Source organism: Megalobrama amblycephala, linkage group LG8, assembly GCF_018812025.1.
Source record: "Megalobrama amblycephala isolate DHTTF-2021 linkage group LG8, ASM1881202v1, whole genome shotgun sequence".
Lineage (NCBI taxonomy): Eukaryota > Metazoa > Chordata > Actinopteri > Cypriniformes > Xenocyprididae > Megalobrama > Megalobrama amblycephala.
This window is the reverse complement of record NC_063051.1, coordinates 18,694,684-18,711,270: the sequence shown is the minus strand read 5'-3', so window position 1 is coordinate 18,711,270 and position 16,587 is coordinate 18,694,684. Positions and strand designations below refer to the sequence as shown.

General features: G+C 36.6%; 3 protein-coding genes across 3 annotated transcripts; 2 read left to right on the top strand and 1 right to left on the bottom strand.

The window, feature by feature from the left end:
- The first annotated feature begins 32 nt into the window (after positions 1-32).
- Positions 33-2,566, top strand: pars2 (prolyl-tRNA synthetase 2, mitochondrial). The gene is made up of 3 exons (XM_048199850.1): positions 33-185; positions 779-1,364; positions 1,550-2,566. Exons 2-3 carry the CDS (start codon positions 804-806, stop codon positions 2,429-2,431), a joined length of 1,443 nt encoding a protein of 480 aa, XP_048055807.1. The 5' UTR covers positions 33-185; positions 779-803; the 3' UTR covers positions 2,432-2,566.
- Positions 2,567-3,961: 1,395 nt separating this feature from the next.
- Positions 3,962-7,555, top strand: ttc4 (tetratricopeptide repeat domain 4). The gene is made up of 10 exons (XM_048199847.1): positions 3,962-4,281; positions 4,433-4,550; positions 4,658-4,819; positions 4,922-4,999; positions 5,098-5,222; positions 6,278-6,364; positions 6,457-6,704; positions 6,848-6,932; positions 7,086-7,168; positions 7,259-7,555. Exons 1-10 carry the CDS (start codon positions 4,171-4,173, stop codon positions 7,359-7,361), a joined length of 1,200 nt encoding a protein of 399 aa, XP_048055804.1. The 5' UTR covers positions 3,962-4,170; the 3' UTR covers positions 7,362-7,555.
- Positions 7,556-8,138: 583 nt separating this feature from the next.
- On the bottom strand, positions 8,139-15,832 carry ttc22 (tetratricopeptide repeat domain 22). Its single transcript, XM_048199846.1, has 7 exons — positions 15,223-15,832; positions 14,547-14,602; positions 14,275-14,390; positions 13,435-13,553; positions 13,002-13,163; positions 10,916-11,068; positions 8,139-9,333 (listed from the first exon to the last, which is right to left on the bottom strand). Exons 1-7 carry the CDS (start codon positions 15,781-15,783, stop codon positions 8,806-8,808), a joined length of 1,695 nt encoding a protein of 564 aa, XP_048055803.1. The 5' UTR covers positions 15,784-15,832; the 3' UTR covers positions 8,139-8,805.
- Between the last annotated feature and the right edge of the window lie 755 nt (positions 15,833-16,587).

The following is a 16,587-nucleotide window of genomic DNA, read 5'->3' as shown; positions in this document are numbered from 1 at the left end:
GTGGCGGTGTAGCGCACTAGTACGCTGTACGACTTACAAGAAGAAAAAGGTCATCATTCTGTCATATGGAGATTTTTATGTGTTTAGCCTTTATTGATGTGTACAATCATCAGTGTCCCAATTAATTATCTCAGTTTAATCTGACAAGGTTATAGATGTAAGCAAGAGGTAAAACATTACTCGCGGTAAGTTTGACATTTTGTCGGTTTTTCTGTGGTACAATGTGCATGTTATCTAGCCTGTGATATTGACAGCAGGAAGGCTACAGCAGAGCTGCTGTATCAGATTGTGGAGCTGGTTGTTTGAATTTGTCGCTTGAAATGTAAAGCAGAGACAGTGCTCATATTTACGTATGAAATATCGTGTAGATCCCATCAATGAACAAAACTTAAAACATTTCAAAACATTCTCTCAGAGACCCACAGTAAAATAGTTGGCACAAATGTTCAAAGCAATTAAAATACCATTTTTAAATATGGTAAAAACGTTATTTCACACTCTGAAACGTGTTATAGCAATACATTTGGTTGGAAAATATGTATAATTTCTGCCAGCATGCCAAAACCACAGTAACATTATACTACATATTTGTTTAATGATTACAAAATGAAAAAAATAATAAAATTTTTAACTAAGTCTCTGAAACTTCATAGAGTGTAAAAGAGTTACACATTCCATTTCTCTCTAGAGCTTTCTGCAGTTGTGAAGGTGCATATTCTGTGAGGAATAATCGATTGCCCACTGTCAACCATACTTTTGTTTGTTCTTTCATTAAAAGTCTCACAGAATTTGAGTTGTCAAAAATGGAGGTGTTCATGCATCACTGTCATCACAAGCTCCCAAGTCTTCTGTCCAGGACTCTTTTCAACGCATCTAAGAAAAGCCACATCAACTGTACCATCCACACTTCTCCCTCAGTCTCTGCCGTTTCCAAACCAGTCATTCCACCACCGCTTGTGTCTCGCCTCTTCCTGCCATCCAACCTCCGGGAAGGTCAGGAGGGCGGAGACTTGACATGCCGTAGCCAGAGACTGATGCTGCAGACGGGACTTATCCATCCCTCCAACCCTGGCTGCTTCTATTACTTACCAGTCGCTCTGCGGTCCATGGAGAAGCTAATTCGTCTTATCGATGAGGAGATGTGGGCAATCGGTGGGCAGAAAGTTGACATGCCGGCACTGTGCAGCGCAGAACTTTGGAAGAAGAGTGGCCGCTGGGAGCTAATGGGGAAAGAGATGTTCAGGCTACTGGATCGGCACAATGCGGAATACTGCCTCGGACCGACTCATGAAGAAGCAGTCACAGAGCTTTTTGCTTCCCAGACCACAATATCCTACAAGAAGCTGCCACTTCTGCTATACCAGGTATTAAAAGGATAGTTCATCCAAAAATGGAAATTCAGTCATCACCCTCATGTTGGTTTCAAACCCAAAATACAAATGAGGTTCTCACGCACAATCTTATTTTGTAAAAATGCTACTATTTTACAGTTGCTTACAGTTACAGGTCAGTTATGTATATAAGTAGATAACATGCTTATGTCTTGCAGGTAACACGCAAATTCCGTGATGAACAGAAGCCGAAATTTGGGCTCTTACGTGGCCGGGAATTCTACATGAAAGACATGTATTCATTTGACATTAATGAAGAGGCGGCTCTTCATACGTACCACTCTGTGTGTCAAGCTTATGGACGGATATTTGACCGACTGGGCTTGAAGTGGGTGCAGGTTCAGGCTGCCACCGGCAACATAGGAGGCACACTTTCCCATGAGTTTCAGCTGCCGGCAGACATCGGCGAAGACCAGTTACTTGTTTGTGGGAACTGTGGCTTCTCTGCCAACGTCGAAACCGTGGAACCAGGGCAGACTGAGTGTTCACTGTGTCAAACAGGCACATTGACTGAATCCAAAGGCATCGAAGTGGGGCACACTTTTTACCTCGGCACAAAATATTCACAGGTGTTTAAGGCCCTGTTTGTTAATGCATCCAATGTGCCTGCAGTTGCAGAGATGGGCTGTTTTGGACTTGGCGTCACACGGATACTTGCCGCTTCTATAGAGGTGATGTCATCTGAGGATGCTATTCACTGGCCTGGGTTGATCGCTCCTTATCAAGTGTGTGTTCTGCCACCTAAAAAGGGCAGTAAAGCACAGGAAGTCACATCCATGGCTGATGAACTGGCTCAAAGCTTGGGAAACAGTCTGCCCAACTTGAGAGGAGAAGTGGTACTGGATGACAGGATTCAGATGACCATCGGTAAACGACTGAAGGATGCTAAAATTCTCGGGTATCCGTATGTGGTGGTGGTAGGGCAGAAAGCTCTAGAGGATCTGCCCATATTTGAGGTGATTTGTCAGCAGAGTGGAGAGACCATGTTCCTTAGTAAAGAAGGGCTAGTGGATCTTTTAAGTAAAGTTGAAACTATCTAATCTAATAATGTTTTATAGCATTTTTTGTATATTTTACAGGCTAAGTGACGTTCAAGAGAGTTCACACAGTGTGTGATGTGAAAATGGCTGTGATTTGATAAGGAAATATTGGTAATAAAACTGGTCTGTTTGTAATATTTTTGTCATTTTGTTCTTGCTATTACAGGGCCACCAAGGTAAAAGTATAGTTTAATTTAGCAGCATTGTCGTTTAAAGTATTGAAAAAAAAAAACCCATTAAGAAACACCAGCAATAATAAATGGCACTAATAATAATTGATACCAGCAAGACATTTAATATACATTTTCCCATTTTCTCTGTCCAAAATGATACTGAATTTCGAATCAGTGAACAGTTAATATGCGCATAAAAAAAAAAAAAAAAAAATCCTCAAATGTTTCCTCTTGATAGGCTGTAACTTATATTTACATTATGTATATATATATATATATATATATATATATATATATATATATATATATATATATATATATATATATATATATATATATATACAGTACAGTCCAAAAGTTTGGAACCACTAAGATTTTTAATGTTTTTAAAAGAAGTTTCGTCTGCTCACCAAGGCTACATTTATTTAATTAAAAATACAGTAAAAAAACAGTAATATTGTGAAATATTATTACAATTTAAAATAACTGTTTTCTATTTGAATATATTTCACAAAGTAATTTATTCCTGTGATGGCAAAGCTGAATTTTCAGCATCATTACTCCAGTCTTCAGTGTCACATGATCCTTCAGAAATCATTCTAATATGCTGATCTGCTTCTCAAGAAACATTTAATGTGTACAATTGTACAAAATATTTGTGTACAATATTTTTTTTCAGGATTATTTGATGAATAGAAAGTTCAAAAGAACAGTGTTTATCTGAAATCTAATCTTTTGTAACATTATAAATGTCTTTACTGCCACTTTTGATTGATTTAATGCATCCTTGCTGAATAAAAGTATTCATTTCTTTAATTTCTTTTCAAAAAAATAAAAATAAAAATTCTTACTGACCCCAAACTTTTGAACGGTAGTGTATAATGCTACAGAAGCTTTGTATTTCAGATAAATGCTGTTCTTTTGAACTTTCTATTCATCAAGGAATCCTGAAAAAAAAAGTACACAACTGTTTCCAACATTGAAAATAATCATAAATGTTTCTTGAGCAGCAATCAGCATATTAGAATGATTTCTGAAGGATCATGTGACACTGAAGACTGGAGTAACGATGCTGAAAATTCAGCTTTGCATCACAGGAATAAATTACTTTGTCAAATATATTTAAATAGTACATAGTTATTTTAAATTGTAATAATATTTCACAATATTACTGTTTTTTACTGTATTTTTAATTAAATAAATGTAGCCTTGGTGAGCAGACAAAATTTCTTTTAAAAACATTAAAAATCTTAGTGGTTCCAAACTTTTGGACTGTACTGTGTGTATATATATATATATATATATATATTTTTTTTTTTTTTTTTTTTTACCCCAGACCAGCTGGTGGCGGTAATGCGTTTCTGACGTGTGTCAAGCAGCACAGGAACAGCTGCTTTGCTGAGGCCATGTGGTTTTCTGCTGTAGTTTATTCTCAGTTTTATCGCATTTTGGGGTTTTATGTTTAGCTCCTCATAGCGGCTACATTTTGAACATAGTAACGTATACATATAATACAAAAACTATTTAAGTGGGATATATCACAGAATTAATTTAAAGAAAAAAACTATGGCTGCACCAGGCCAAGGCGAAGACAGCGACGATGCCATGGATGAATTTATGGAGAAGTTTAAGAAAGAGAAATACAAAAATGCGTTTAATGAAAGCAACTGGGAGGAGGTAAGGACTTTCATGTTAGTAAAAAAAAAAACCCACTGTCAACAGTGGAAGATTAACGTTACTGAAGATCAAACAGTGTGCTGTAACATTGCATTTAGCTGTCACAGCTTATTATTATTATATATATAAATACGTGTTTTATATCTCGCAGGAGTTTGAGAAGGTTCCCATGTTCATGAAGACAGCCCCAGAAAGCATAGACCCCGAGAAACACCCTGATCTCGCCTGCATTCAGTCTATAATCCATGATGATGACAGAACACCTGAAGGTGTGTGGCTCTTTATCTTGCTTTGGATGTGTTTCTTTATGTAAGCTATATACCTCTTTTAAATGGCAATTGAATACATTATAATTGATCTTTTCCTTTTTCTTCAGAGCAAGCCAGAGGTTTGAAGGATGAAGGGAATGAGTACTTTAAAGAGAAGAATTATAAGAAAGCTGTAGTGTCTTACACAGAAGGATTGAAAAAGAGCTGTATGGATCTTGAACTCAATGCAATTCTATACACCAACCGTGCAGCTGCACATTTCCATTTGGGTACAGTCAGCATTCCTGTTAAAGTTAGTCTGCCTTGCAATAAATGTGCCGGAATAATTTAGTTTTTCCTCTTTGATTTATGCAATAAACTATTTCCTTCAGGAAATATGCGTTCGGCTTTGAATGATTCCACAGCTGCTAAGAAAATCAAGCCGGACCACATTAAAGCCATAATAAGAGGTGAGATGTGTCTGTAGCAAACCAGAGTAGACTTTTCTGAAATTGCATTATTTTGTGTACAAAAAAATAATATCTATATTATTTATGCCTGGATTTAGGAGCACAGTGCTCAATGGAGCTGCGTAATTATGCTGGAGTATTGCAGTGGTGTGATGAAGGTCTCAAGCTGCTTCCCACCGACAAGAAACTACAGGAGCTGAGAGCCACAGCAGATAAACTGAAGGTAGAAATGACTGACAGGAAGATATATTTATGGTGATCTATTCTGGATTAATAGCTTTTAAAGTTTAAAGATCACCATGTCAAATTAAGCGTGATGTGCAATTAATATTTTTCTATGAAATGTTTTATGCATAGCATTATGAGTGACGGCACAGAATTAGTTGATTTATGTTTGATGCAAATTATAAATATATTAATATTAAATTCCACAATATCATTACAATTAAACTATTCACTTTATTTATTAATTTTAAATTGCACATTATTATTTGCAAATTTACTTACTACTTAATCTCTCACTGCACATTTTTGTTTATCATGTTTTCATTCGTTTTTTTTTCTATGTTTGCTCTTGTGTCTCATCTACACCAAGGCAAATTTTGGACATTTTATATTTTACAAATAAAGTTCTAATGTAAAAATTATTGCTGCACAATTCTGCATAAATTATGAATCTCAGTATTTTTGTTTCAAATAGAGTTAACGATTCTGAATAGACAACTAAACAAAATAAATAAATAGGCTCTGACAAAATGTTAATTGCTGCAGTCTATTTAAAGAAAATTGAATTAATATATATATTTTTTAAAAATCAGTGAATGAATGATTCGATAACTCACTCATATAGACTTCACCTGTTTCATTACTGGATAAATAGGCGTTTTTGAATGAATCTGTTGAATGAATGATTCAATGACAAATGCATTTTTTAACAGTCACTTGTCGCCACCTACTGGTGTAACGATGTAATTGATACAATTTGAAGCGTCATAGGTGATTTCCTCTATTTTGATACATACCATAGACATCAGTGTTTATAGCCAAGCTATAAACTTTTATCCCAGTACTTCTGTGATAGTTCGAATTATTGTAACAAAAATAACGATAATGTTTGATTTAAAATACTTTGAGGCTGTTTCATACCTATACATGATAACTGCTCTCTCTGGCTCAGCAGCAGTGCTGATGCAGATTTGAATGCTCTGCTGTGATTGTACTTGTCGATCTATTAATGATTAATTGTGCAGCTCTAGTATAAATGTATTTTTATTGTAGAGAGAAGCTGACAAAGATGCCAGAAAGGCGAAGGTTAAAGCGAAAAAGGAGCGGCATGAGAAAGAAGCATTGTTAGCTGCCATTAAGGTACTGCAGATACGAAGTTTAATCATAAAAAAACTTTTTTCTTAAACCGAATTATGAAAAAGGCAAAATATTCAATGACAGTTTTTACTTAGGAGCGTGGCATTAAACTTCTGAAGACCAAGCTATCTCGACACAGGGGTTCGGACAGTGAGGATGATGATGGCGATGGAGGAGCATCTAGAGGTCTGGCTGATCTGGAGCTTGATGGAATAGGCCCGCAGGAGGCCACAGGAGCTAGTGTGTATATGGATGAGCAGGGAGTCCTCCACTGGCCAGTGCTGTTCCTCTACCCTGAGCACAGCCAAACAGACTTCATTTCTGCCTTCTGCGAGAACTCCAGGTTTGTTAGTCAAAAAGTCATTATCAAAATGTGTATCATTTCTTAGGAATGGAAGCCTGTATAGAAAATTGCTGGAATTTGAGTTATTCATTTAATTTGAATCATTCATTCATTTTTGTAATCACTAATTTTGTGTTCTTCAGCTTAATGGACCATTTGGCAGTTATGTTTGGTGAAGAGCTTCCTCCTTGGGATACAGAAAGAAAATATCAGCCACAAAAACTACAGGTCGGTACAAAAAGTTCTTAAAACACCACTGATGGACACCTTTTTTTTATCCATCACTGTTCACTTTTGCTTGAGAAATGTTAATTCAATGCAGTACCACAAAGAACTTTGATCCTATCCATCTGTATCATCACAATCATGTTTTTTCCCCAGCTTTTCTTTGAGGATCCTGAAAAAGGACATCTTTATCAAGTTGATCTTGAAAAGTCACTTCTTAATGTCCTTCAGCACCAAAGGTATTTCAGAGGAATTTCTTCTAAGTTGTTTTATCACTGCTTGAATTGGGTTTTGATGTTTTTTTTTTCTCTCTGTTTTGTTCTTACCAGGTTCTTTGTGAAGGCAGGGTCACCTAGTTTCATTGTGCTGGTATCAGGCTCTCCATTTTCTAAGCAGTTTTTATCAGGAAAAAAGGTCCAGAGATCAAAATAATTGAAATGTTCTGTTTGGACCTTGAAAGACTTTAAATGCCTTGGCCATAAATCAACCTCTTGCTACTAAGGACATTTCTACTCACCCCACCCCTTCAGAAAACTCTGGAGATGGAGGCAAAACTTTGAAGTGGATTTCTTTTGCAATGATGTCAATGATTCACTTTAAAAGCAATAAAAGCATTTTTTTTTTTATCTGCATGTTGTATGGTATGGATATTAGACTGATGAATAAGATTAAGAAGACTCAATGTTATTTCCGATTTTTTTTACATCTTCATAAAACAATGCTTTTTAATACATATATGAAACATGACAATGCAGATAATTTTTAGGTATTTCAGTACACAGCATTTATATATATATATATATATATATATATATATATTACACCCCCCCCCCCCCCCAAAAAAAATCTGTTATCATTTACCCTTCAAACTAGTATGACTTTCTTTCTTATGCGGAACACAGATTATATTTTGAAGAAAGTTAGGAAACAACATTGGAGCCCATTGACTTCCATTGAAAAACACATTTCTCTAAATATCTTTTATGTCCCACAGTAGAAGGAAAGTCATACAGTTTTAGAACGTCATGAGGGTGAGTAAATGACATAATTTTTATTTTTGTGTGGGGTATTGCTTTAAAACAGTTTCTGGGGTGATAAAATAAATTAGACCTAAAGATGTTGGAGCCTTTTAAACATTAACTCATTTAGTTTCTACTATATAATGTAAACCTCATTTACTGGGGATTAATTCATCCACATGAAACAATCTATAATTTAAATAAAAATGTATTTGTGATGAAATCGAACCATTTGTCACATACAATCACTGGCATAAAATTATGGAATCACACTTTTACTTTATAGCAAGTTAACAAATTTTGTGGGCAGAATCCAGTCTTTCCAACAGGAATCCATGCGACTGGGAGTTTTGAAAAAGTTCCTCACACAGATTTCGCTAATGTTCAAGTTAGATGTGAATTTGCCAAGCTGACCAACAGAAAGCTGCTTGGTTTGAAAGTGACTTCTGTTTAAGCTGTGGTTCTTACATCTCAACACTATTGATAATGGACAATCAATCTTTCACTGATGTTTTTTGCTAATGTGACTGCACCATCAGGTTCTGAACCCCATGGTACACAGTTAAACACTTATTTCTTGTTAAACTGGCTCTTCACGCTTTGTGGCATGTGCTGGAGGAAAGTGTAGCCATAAAGACAACATTCCAAAGTGACGTTTTTAACTTTAACGCCATAGTAATACATTTAGGATTTTAGAATACATTTTCTTTGTCCATTTAACAGAAGTGATTACCTCTAGTTTGAAATAGTTAGCTACAGTATTGTTTTATGCCTTAACATGCACAACCCATGAACATCACATTATTGCCCATCAGAACATTATCTGGAGTCACCTTCCCATTGCTCATTAGACCCTTTCAAATAGAAATGGACCTGATCATTGAGAACTTTTTCCCTTGTGGCTTTACGCTCTTCAGCAACTTTCTAACCACTTCCAACTTCCCCTTTCTGATCAGATCTTTTGAGAGCTCCGTCACCTCATCTGTATGTGCTCGGCATAACGCTTTCAACTCGGTCTGAACAATGTTTATTCCGTATCGCTTTTCCGCCTCCTTTAAACATTCTTCTAATTGGGTTATAGTGTGATCTGTGTCCTTCCCGTATTGGTTGAAGCTCACAAGAATAGCCTGTAGCATGCAGCGCAGGACCACTGTGTTTTGGACGCTGAGAGGTTCCAGTTCAAGCGCTTTCCTAAAACAGTCGATCGCGTTCTGCTCCTCTCCTTTCAGAAGCAGGCATTGACCCCGCAGGAGCTGTACTTTAGAGATTGTAGAGCCGAGAGGACACTGCAGAGCTTTAGCCAGACTAACCAGGGCCTGGTTTATCGCCATCTCATCAACCAACAGGGTCTCCTGTAGGGCGTCCACACCCATGTAGTAGTAAACCTGAGACAAGTGGAGAGATGGATATATTATGCTATTGAACTACTGTATATAGTAACTATATTAGTAGCTACACTACCAGTCAAAAGTTTGGAATAATTAAGATGTTTTTGAAAGAAGTTTCTTATGCTCACCAAAATGAAAAATTCAGTAAAATTTTTCAGTATTTTAAGTAACTGTTTTCTATTTTAATATATTTTATTTCTGTGTTGGCAAAGCTGAATTTTCAGCATCATTACTTCAGTCTTTAGTGTCACATGATCCTTCAGAAATCATTCTAATATGCTGATTTGCTGCTCAAAAAACATTTCTTATTATATATTAAGTTACAGAAGATTTCTATTTCAAATAAATGTTCTTTTGAACTTTCGATTCATCAAATAATCCAGAGGGGAAAAAATGTTTTCACAACAATATTAAGCAGCACAACTATTTTCAACATTGATAATGATAATAAATGTTTCTTGAGCACCAAAACAGCACATTAAAATGATTTCTGAAGGATCACGACAGAAGACTGGAATAGTGGCTCCTGAAAATTCAGCTTTTCCATCACAGTAATTACATTTTAAAGTATATTCAGATAGAACAGTTATTTTAAAGGTGCCATGGAATGAAAAATGTAATTTATCTTGGCATAGTTAAATAACAAGAGTTCAGTGCATGGAAATGACATACAGTGAGTCTCAAACACCATTGTTTCCTCCTTGTATAAATCTCATTTGTTTAAAAGACCTCTGGAAAACAGGCGAATCTTAACATAACACTGACTGTTACGTAACAGTTGGGATCATTAATATGTACGCCCCAATATTTGCATATTCCAGCCCATGTTCAAGCCATTAGACAAGGTCAAAACGTCTGTGCACAGCTGAATCATCAGACTAGGTAAGCAAGCAAGAACAATAGCGAAAAATGGCAGATGGAGTGATAATAACTGACATGATCCATGATAACATGATATTTTTAGTGATATTTGTAAATTGTCTTTCTAAATGTTTTGTTAGCATGTTGCTAATGTAGGCTACTGTTGGATAAAGTTACCATCGTTTCTTACTGTATTCACGGAGACAAGAGAGCCGTCGCTATTTTCATTTTTAAACACTTGCAGTCTGTATAATTCATAAACACAACTTCATTCTTTATAAATCTCCAACAGTGTAGCATTAGTCGTTAGCCACGAAGCACAGCCCTAAACGCATTCAGAATCAAATGCAAACATCCAAATAAATACTGTACTCACAGGAATCGATGTATGCATGATGCGCACTTTGTAAAGATCCATTTTGAGGGTTACTGTATATTAGCTGTGGCTCAAAATAGGCAGTTAAAAAAATTAATTATAAATCAATTATAAAATTGATGGGGTATTTTGAGCTGAAACTTCACAGACATGTTCAGGGGACACCTTAGACTTATATTACATCTTTTGAAAAGGGGTTCTACGGCACCTTTAAGTTGTAATAATATTTCACAATATTACCGTTTTTACTGTATATTTCATCAAATAAATGCAGCCTTGGTCAGCATAAGTTTTCTTTCAAACTTTTGACCAGTAGGATAAGTCTTTTGTTTTCATAACTACCTGACCCATCTCCAAATGAGTCCTCAAACAGGGTCGGACAGCCAAAACACGTTCCAGGTCGGCACGAGCCTCTTTTAGCATCTGACGGTCAGGGATCCCACCATGGCCACACTTTGCTTTTTCAAGATCCTTTGCATAAGTGGTGACACTAAGCTGTAGAAAAAAAAAAATAGAAAAGGGCAAAAAATACATATTTTGAAGTGCATTAAAACCATCAGAACAAGATTAAGCATAGAAAACACCCTAACACAAATACATCATATACTGTATAGTGCCGCAACAAGTATTTGTTCACCTTAGCCATTATAAGCAAAACATTAAAAAAAGGCAGAGGTTTGTTTCAGATAATCACACAGTTAATTTTGGAAAAAATTAAGAGAAGTATTAGTCCATTTTCTGGTTTATAATTGTTAGTGGATCTCAAGCCTAAGTAATAATCAAATCACTCATGAAATGGTCAAACGGGTTTTCAGATTCAGTTTGATTCACTTGAAAAGTTTACACATGCACTGAATCATTTGCAGCAGTTTTTCACACCGTAACTGAATACCTCAGAAAACACAAAACACTGGATATTAAATAACATTTACCTACAGTCCATTATATGAAATAAAACTCGCAAATGTGTCTCTTTATTGTGTGTAGGTTGTGAACGAGCAGCAGACTTTATACTGCAATTAAAGAACATTTATATCAATATATCCAAGCAGCATTTAAAGGGATAGTTCACCCAAAAATGAAAATTTGATGTTTATCTGCTTACCCCCAGGGCATCCAAGATGTAGGTTTCTTCAGTAGAACACAAATGATGATTTTTAACTCCAACCGTTGATGTCTGTCAGTCTTATAATGCGAGTCAATGGTCACACAATTTATAAGAGTCAATAAACATGCACAGACAAATCCAAATTAAACCCTGCGGCTCGTGACGGCACATTGATGTCCTAAGACACGAAACGATCAGTTTGTGCGAGAAACCGAACAGTATTTATATCATTTTTTACCTCTGAAACACCACTATATCCAACTGCGTTCAACATTCGCTTGGTGAGGTCTGATCGCGCTCTGACAACGGAAGTGATGTCTAGCACTCATTGAAGTATATGCGCGAGAGATCACTGCCGTTGTCAGAGCGCGATCAGACCTCACTAAGCGAATGCTGAACGCAGTTGGACATAGTGGTGTTTTAGAGGTAAAAAATGATATAAATACTGTTCGGTTTCTCACACAAACCGATCGCTTCGTGTCTTAGGACATCAATGTGCCGTCACGAGCCGCAGGGTTTAATTTGGATTTGTCTGTGCATGTTTATTGACTCTTATAAATTGTGTGACCATTGACTCGCATTATAAGACTGACAGACATCAACGGTTGGAGTTAAAAATCATCATTTGTGTTCTACTGAAGAAACAAAGTCACCTACATCTTGGATGCCCTGGGGGTGAGCAGATAAACATCAAATTTTCATTTTTGGGTGAACTATCCCTTTAAATTTGGGGACACTTTATTTATTTATTTATTTATTGATTGATTGATTGATTGATTGATTGTTATTTCCTTGGGGCTTGTGCATCAGTACTGATTAAAAACTAGAAATGTTCCTAATGTGTACTTGAGGGAAACTCATTTCATCCACTAAAATTACTTGGGAAAAATGAAAGTTAGGCTAAAAAGAACCTATATTTTAAAAATGCCCACGTTATTACACCTGTAATTACTTTCTTTAATTACAGCTATAATTACACTGTTGACCCTTCTCTTCCCTTTTAACCCACCCTTAAACCTACCCATACCACATTCACACATTTTAAATGTCCAAATACTTCCGGGATAAACTTTATATTATCATTTTTAGTCTGACTCATAGTCTTTAAGCCAAAAACGGGTTGTTTCTTTTTTCTTTGCAGAAGCATTTGTTTTTGTTATGCTAGTTTATCATAGGGTGTGATTCAAGGAGAGGTTATATTTATATAAAACAAATACACAAGCCGATTCAACATATTCAATGTTTGAGAGTACTTTTATGTAGGCACGTAAAAACAGAAAGAAATATAAATGAAAGATTTGAATATATTGTTTCTCTTACCTTGGCACGTGTGCAGTATGCCTGCCAGTTGAGTTCTGCATCAGGCAGGACATTCAGTGCCATGTTACAGATACCTATGGCCATCTCCAATTTGCCTGACAGTAAGAACACGTGCGCTAGCCTGTTGAGTATGAATGCATCATCTGTGGCGAGCTTAATGGCCTGTGAAAATCAGCAGTGAGAACAATCTAATCATTTAGAGCCTGTACACTGCATCATTACTCACATAGTCACAATATTATAAGCTTTCAATTTATCAGCTTATATTTAACATATCAAACATAAGCTTAAGCTAATCTTTCTAATGCATGTGTCAAGAAATAACAAAGTTACACCCATGCATGTTTTGGATACAGAGGAAATGTGTGCAAATAAATAATTAGCTTGACCACAATAAAACATTCTACATTTTTCCTAGGCTGATATTCAGTACCGATCCGTAACACGTCAAAGGGTCAGATCCAGAGAAACCACAGTCATGGACTGACATTGGCACAGTGGAGAACTCCTCCGTCCGCTCCAGCATGAGACCAACATAACACCAGGCCAGGGCTAGAGAGTAAAGAGAGATATAAAGACATTGTCTTAATGATTCCTTGACATTCCTTGAGATTGGCTTAGAACTCTGATAAGAAGTCATAAAAAGCCAAGCGTGACATGTGGCAACTTAAAACTGGAAAGGCTGGTCTGTGAAACCTTTTACTTCTTCTTTTATGTACGGCTGGATAATGGAGTGGGCCAATGGGGCTGGTGCCCTGGGGCTTCTGGTTGTCAGGGCTCTCAAGGTGTGAGTAAAGTAAATGTAAAAAGTTTATTGACAGACAAAAAGCACTTGAAAGTGTGCCAGTGAGTACTGTCAATGTGAAATAGACAAAAAAGGGGAAGTTTTCTCTGTTCTTGGCCCCTCTATACTATCAAGGCCTCCTTGCACACCTTGCCGTTTTAGTTAAATTATGGCCATAATTCAACCAAATTAGTACAACATGGCCATGATTTATATAAAACAAGGCAACTAATTAATAAAATGTAGCCATTCGTTGAAGTTGTGGGAAGTAATTATTGTGTGGCCACAATATCTATTTTTCTGCATGTAATGTGCATTATTGCAGCATATATCACATTTGCAACTTCATATCCAATATTTGTGTATTTGGACATTACATCTCACAACTCTAAATTCAGTCTTTAATTAATGGTATCATCAATGAACTGACTGTGCCTTATTAAAAACCAATAAATCCAATCTTCATCATATATAATGTATGAAAACTACCTTTGAGATGTGTGTTGTCAGATTGTAGAGTCTCTGCGAGAAGCTTGAGGCCCTTGTTGAAATAAGTCAGTCTTGTGAGGTCAATGTCTTTTGAATCCCTCACAATTCCATCTAACCTATTAAAACAAACAAATAAAGGTTGAGATCAGCCTATTAATGTTAAAGTTCATGATAAGGAATGACTGAGCTGCCTCAAATGCTTAGATATGCAGTCATATGTTTGATGATGTGTTAAAAATGAAGCTAAACAGGTGTTGAAAATACATAAATACCTTATGTAAATTGTTGCCATTTTGAAATACCAACTTCGTTTTTCCTCTATTGGTATCTGTAAGAAAGAGAACAGAACTTGTTACACTCTAAAACACAAAATTCCAATGTACCGTGTTCATTTCCACAATGATTTTTTTCACTGTATTTTGAATTGTGCTTTGTATTTGGTTGTGTTTTAGGGTTAAAGGAAAGTTATGGAAAATTACTGGTACCTTTTCCAGTTTTTCTATGGATTTTGTGTGTGTGTGTGTGTGTGTGTTTATACTTGGCTCAATTACATGACAAATATTTGTCTATCAATTCTTTCAAAAATACATTAAAAATTCAATTTATTCATACAATTACTTGTATACATCTTTTATATAACAAGTAAGTTTTTAGTTTCTGAATTAAAATTCATTCAGATATTTTATTGGAAGAGGCATTAAGTAAAAATGTCAAAAATTGTTATAATAATGAAGAAAAAGCCTAGTTTAAAAATGAGGACCTCAGCAGACCCTCATGACTGTGTGTCAAAGTCATTAAGTCTCTTAAAATATCAGATATTTTTAGCCAACTTTAGCTATAAAAAATCACGTGGTGCGACTCCCCAAAAACGAAATATATATGAATAATAAATACTTTATGACTCTCCTACAAGATATTTACATCTCCCTGAAACTGTAACGTGCTCACCAGTTCCTCTCCGTAATCGAGAGCACGGTTGTATAACACAAGGGCAGCTGTCAGTCTCTCCCGTAAATCTTCATCCATCTCCAGCTCCACATCATGAGGATGTGCATACGCCTGTTCAGCCAAGCACCGTGCCACCCTGAGCCTGCAGTCTGTCTGGTTCTCCCCCATCTCTGGCTCCATGAGGGCAGCCACACGCTCCACGCACTCCCCCTCCTCCAGCTCGCGACCCAGGCGTTCGTATACGTAACCCAGGTTGGCCCAGGCGTTGAGGTTTTCCGGATCCTCTTGGCAGATGCTGTGAAAGGCCTCTTCTGCTATCTCCAGTTCATCCATATGAAAGGCCAGCAGGCCCAGCATATTGCGTACAGCGTACTGTAGTCGACCCGTTTCAGCTTCGAGCTCAGCCCTGAGGCTCTCGCGCTTGAGTTGGGTGTCTCGGTGCCGAAGTGTGGCTGGTCCTTTAGGTTCACCATTCAGATTCAGCTCCAAATGAAAGTGGCCAGGGATGTAGGCCATTCCCTCAATCAAAGACTCGATGTCCTCTTCTGTGCTGTCCTCCATTGTCTCCTAGACACATACTGACGATGCCTGGCTAAGACAGAGGAACTTATCAGTGGGACAGGAAATACAGGTTTAAAGAGGAGGAGAAATAAGACATGAGTAAGGAAGGTTGTGGAACATGTGCTTTCTTGCTTCCTGTAACAGGTTTCTCCACCCCACCATTGTGGTTTTTACATTAACCTTGTTCATTTTAAAAGAAAACATGGGCGTTTGCTGTAGTAATTGTGTAAATAGTGAGTCCTGCTTTCTGAATTTGAGTGACACACCTTGGTGTCATGTAGGGATTGTCTTTTGCCATGAATCAGCAAAACATGGTGATGGAAAGAACACCACTTTAAATGCTGTCAGATATGATAGAAATGTAAAACAATCCTCTGCAAGTAAGATAACATTTAAAATGCATTGTGTACCAGCTATTAGTAATTCACAGCTTCCTGGTCTGTGGTTGAGTGAAAAATGTTCTTAGGTGTGAGATAAATGTCATCAGACATGAGGAAGTTCATGTGGTCTAATAAGCATTTAGATTTTCTTTAAATCGTTTTTTGTCTGAGTGCAAGCAATATGAAATGCTGATCTGAACTAGGCTGAGTGCTGTCAAATATATTCTTTCTTCTGCTGAATACTTGAAGAAGAAGAAGAATGTCAGTAACCAAACAGTTGATGGACCATCATCTTTAATAGTATGGAAAAAAATAAATAAAAAAAAAATACTATGGAAGTCAATGACATTCTTCAAAATATCTTCTTTACTGTTCAGCAGAAGAAAGAAATTCATACAGGTTTGAAACAACTTGTGGGTGAGTA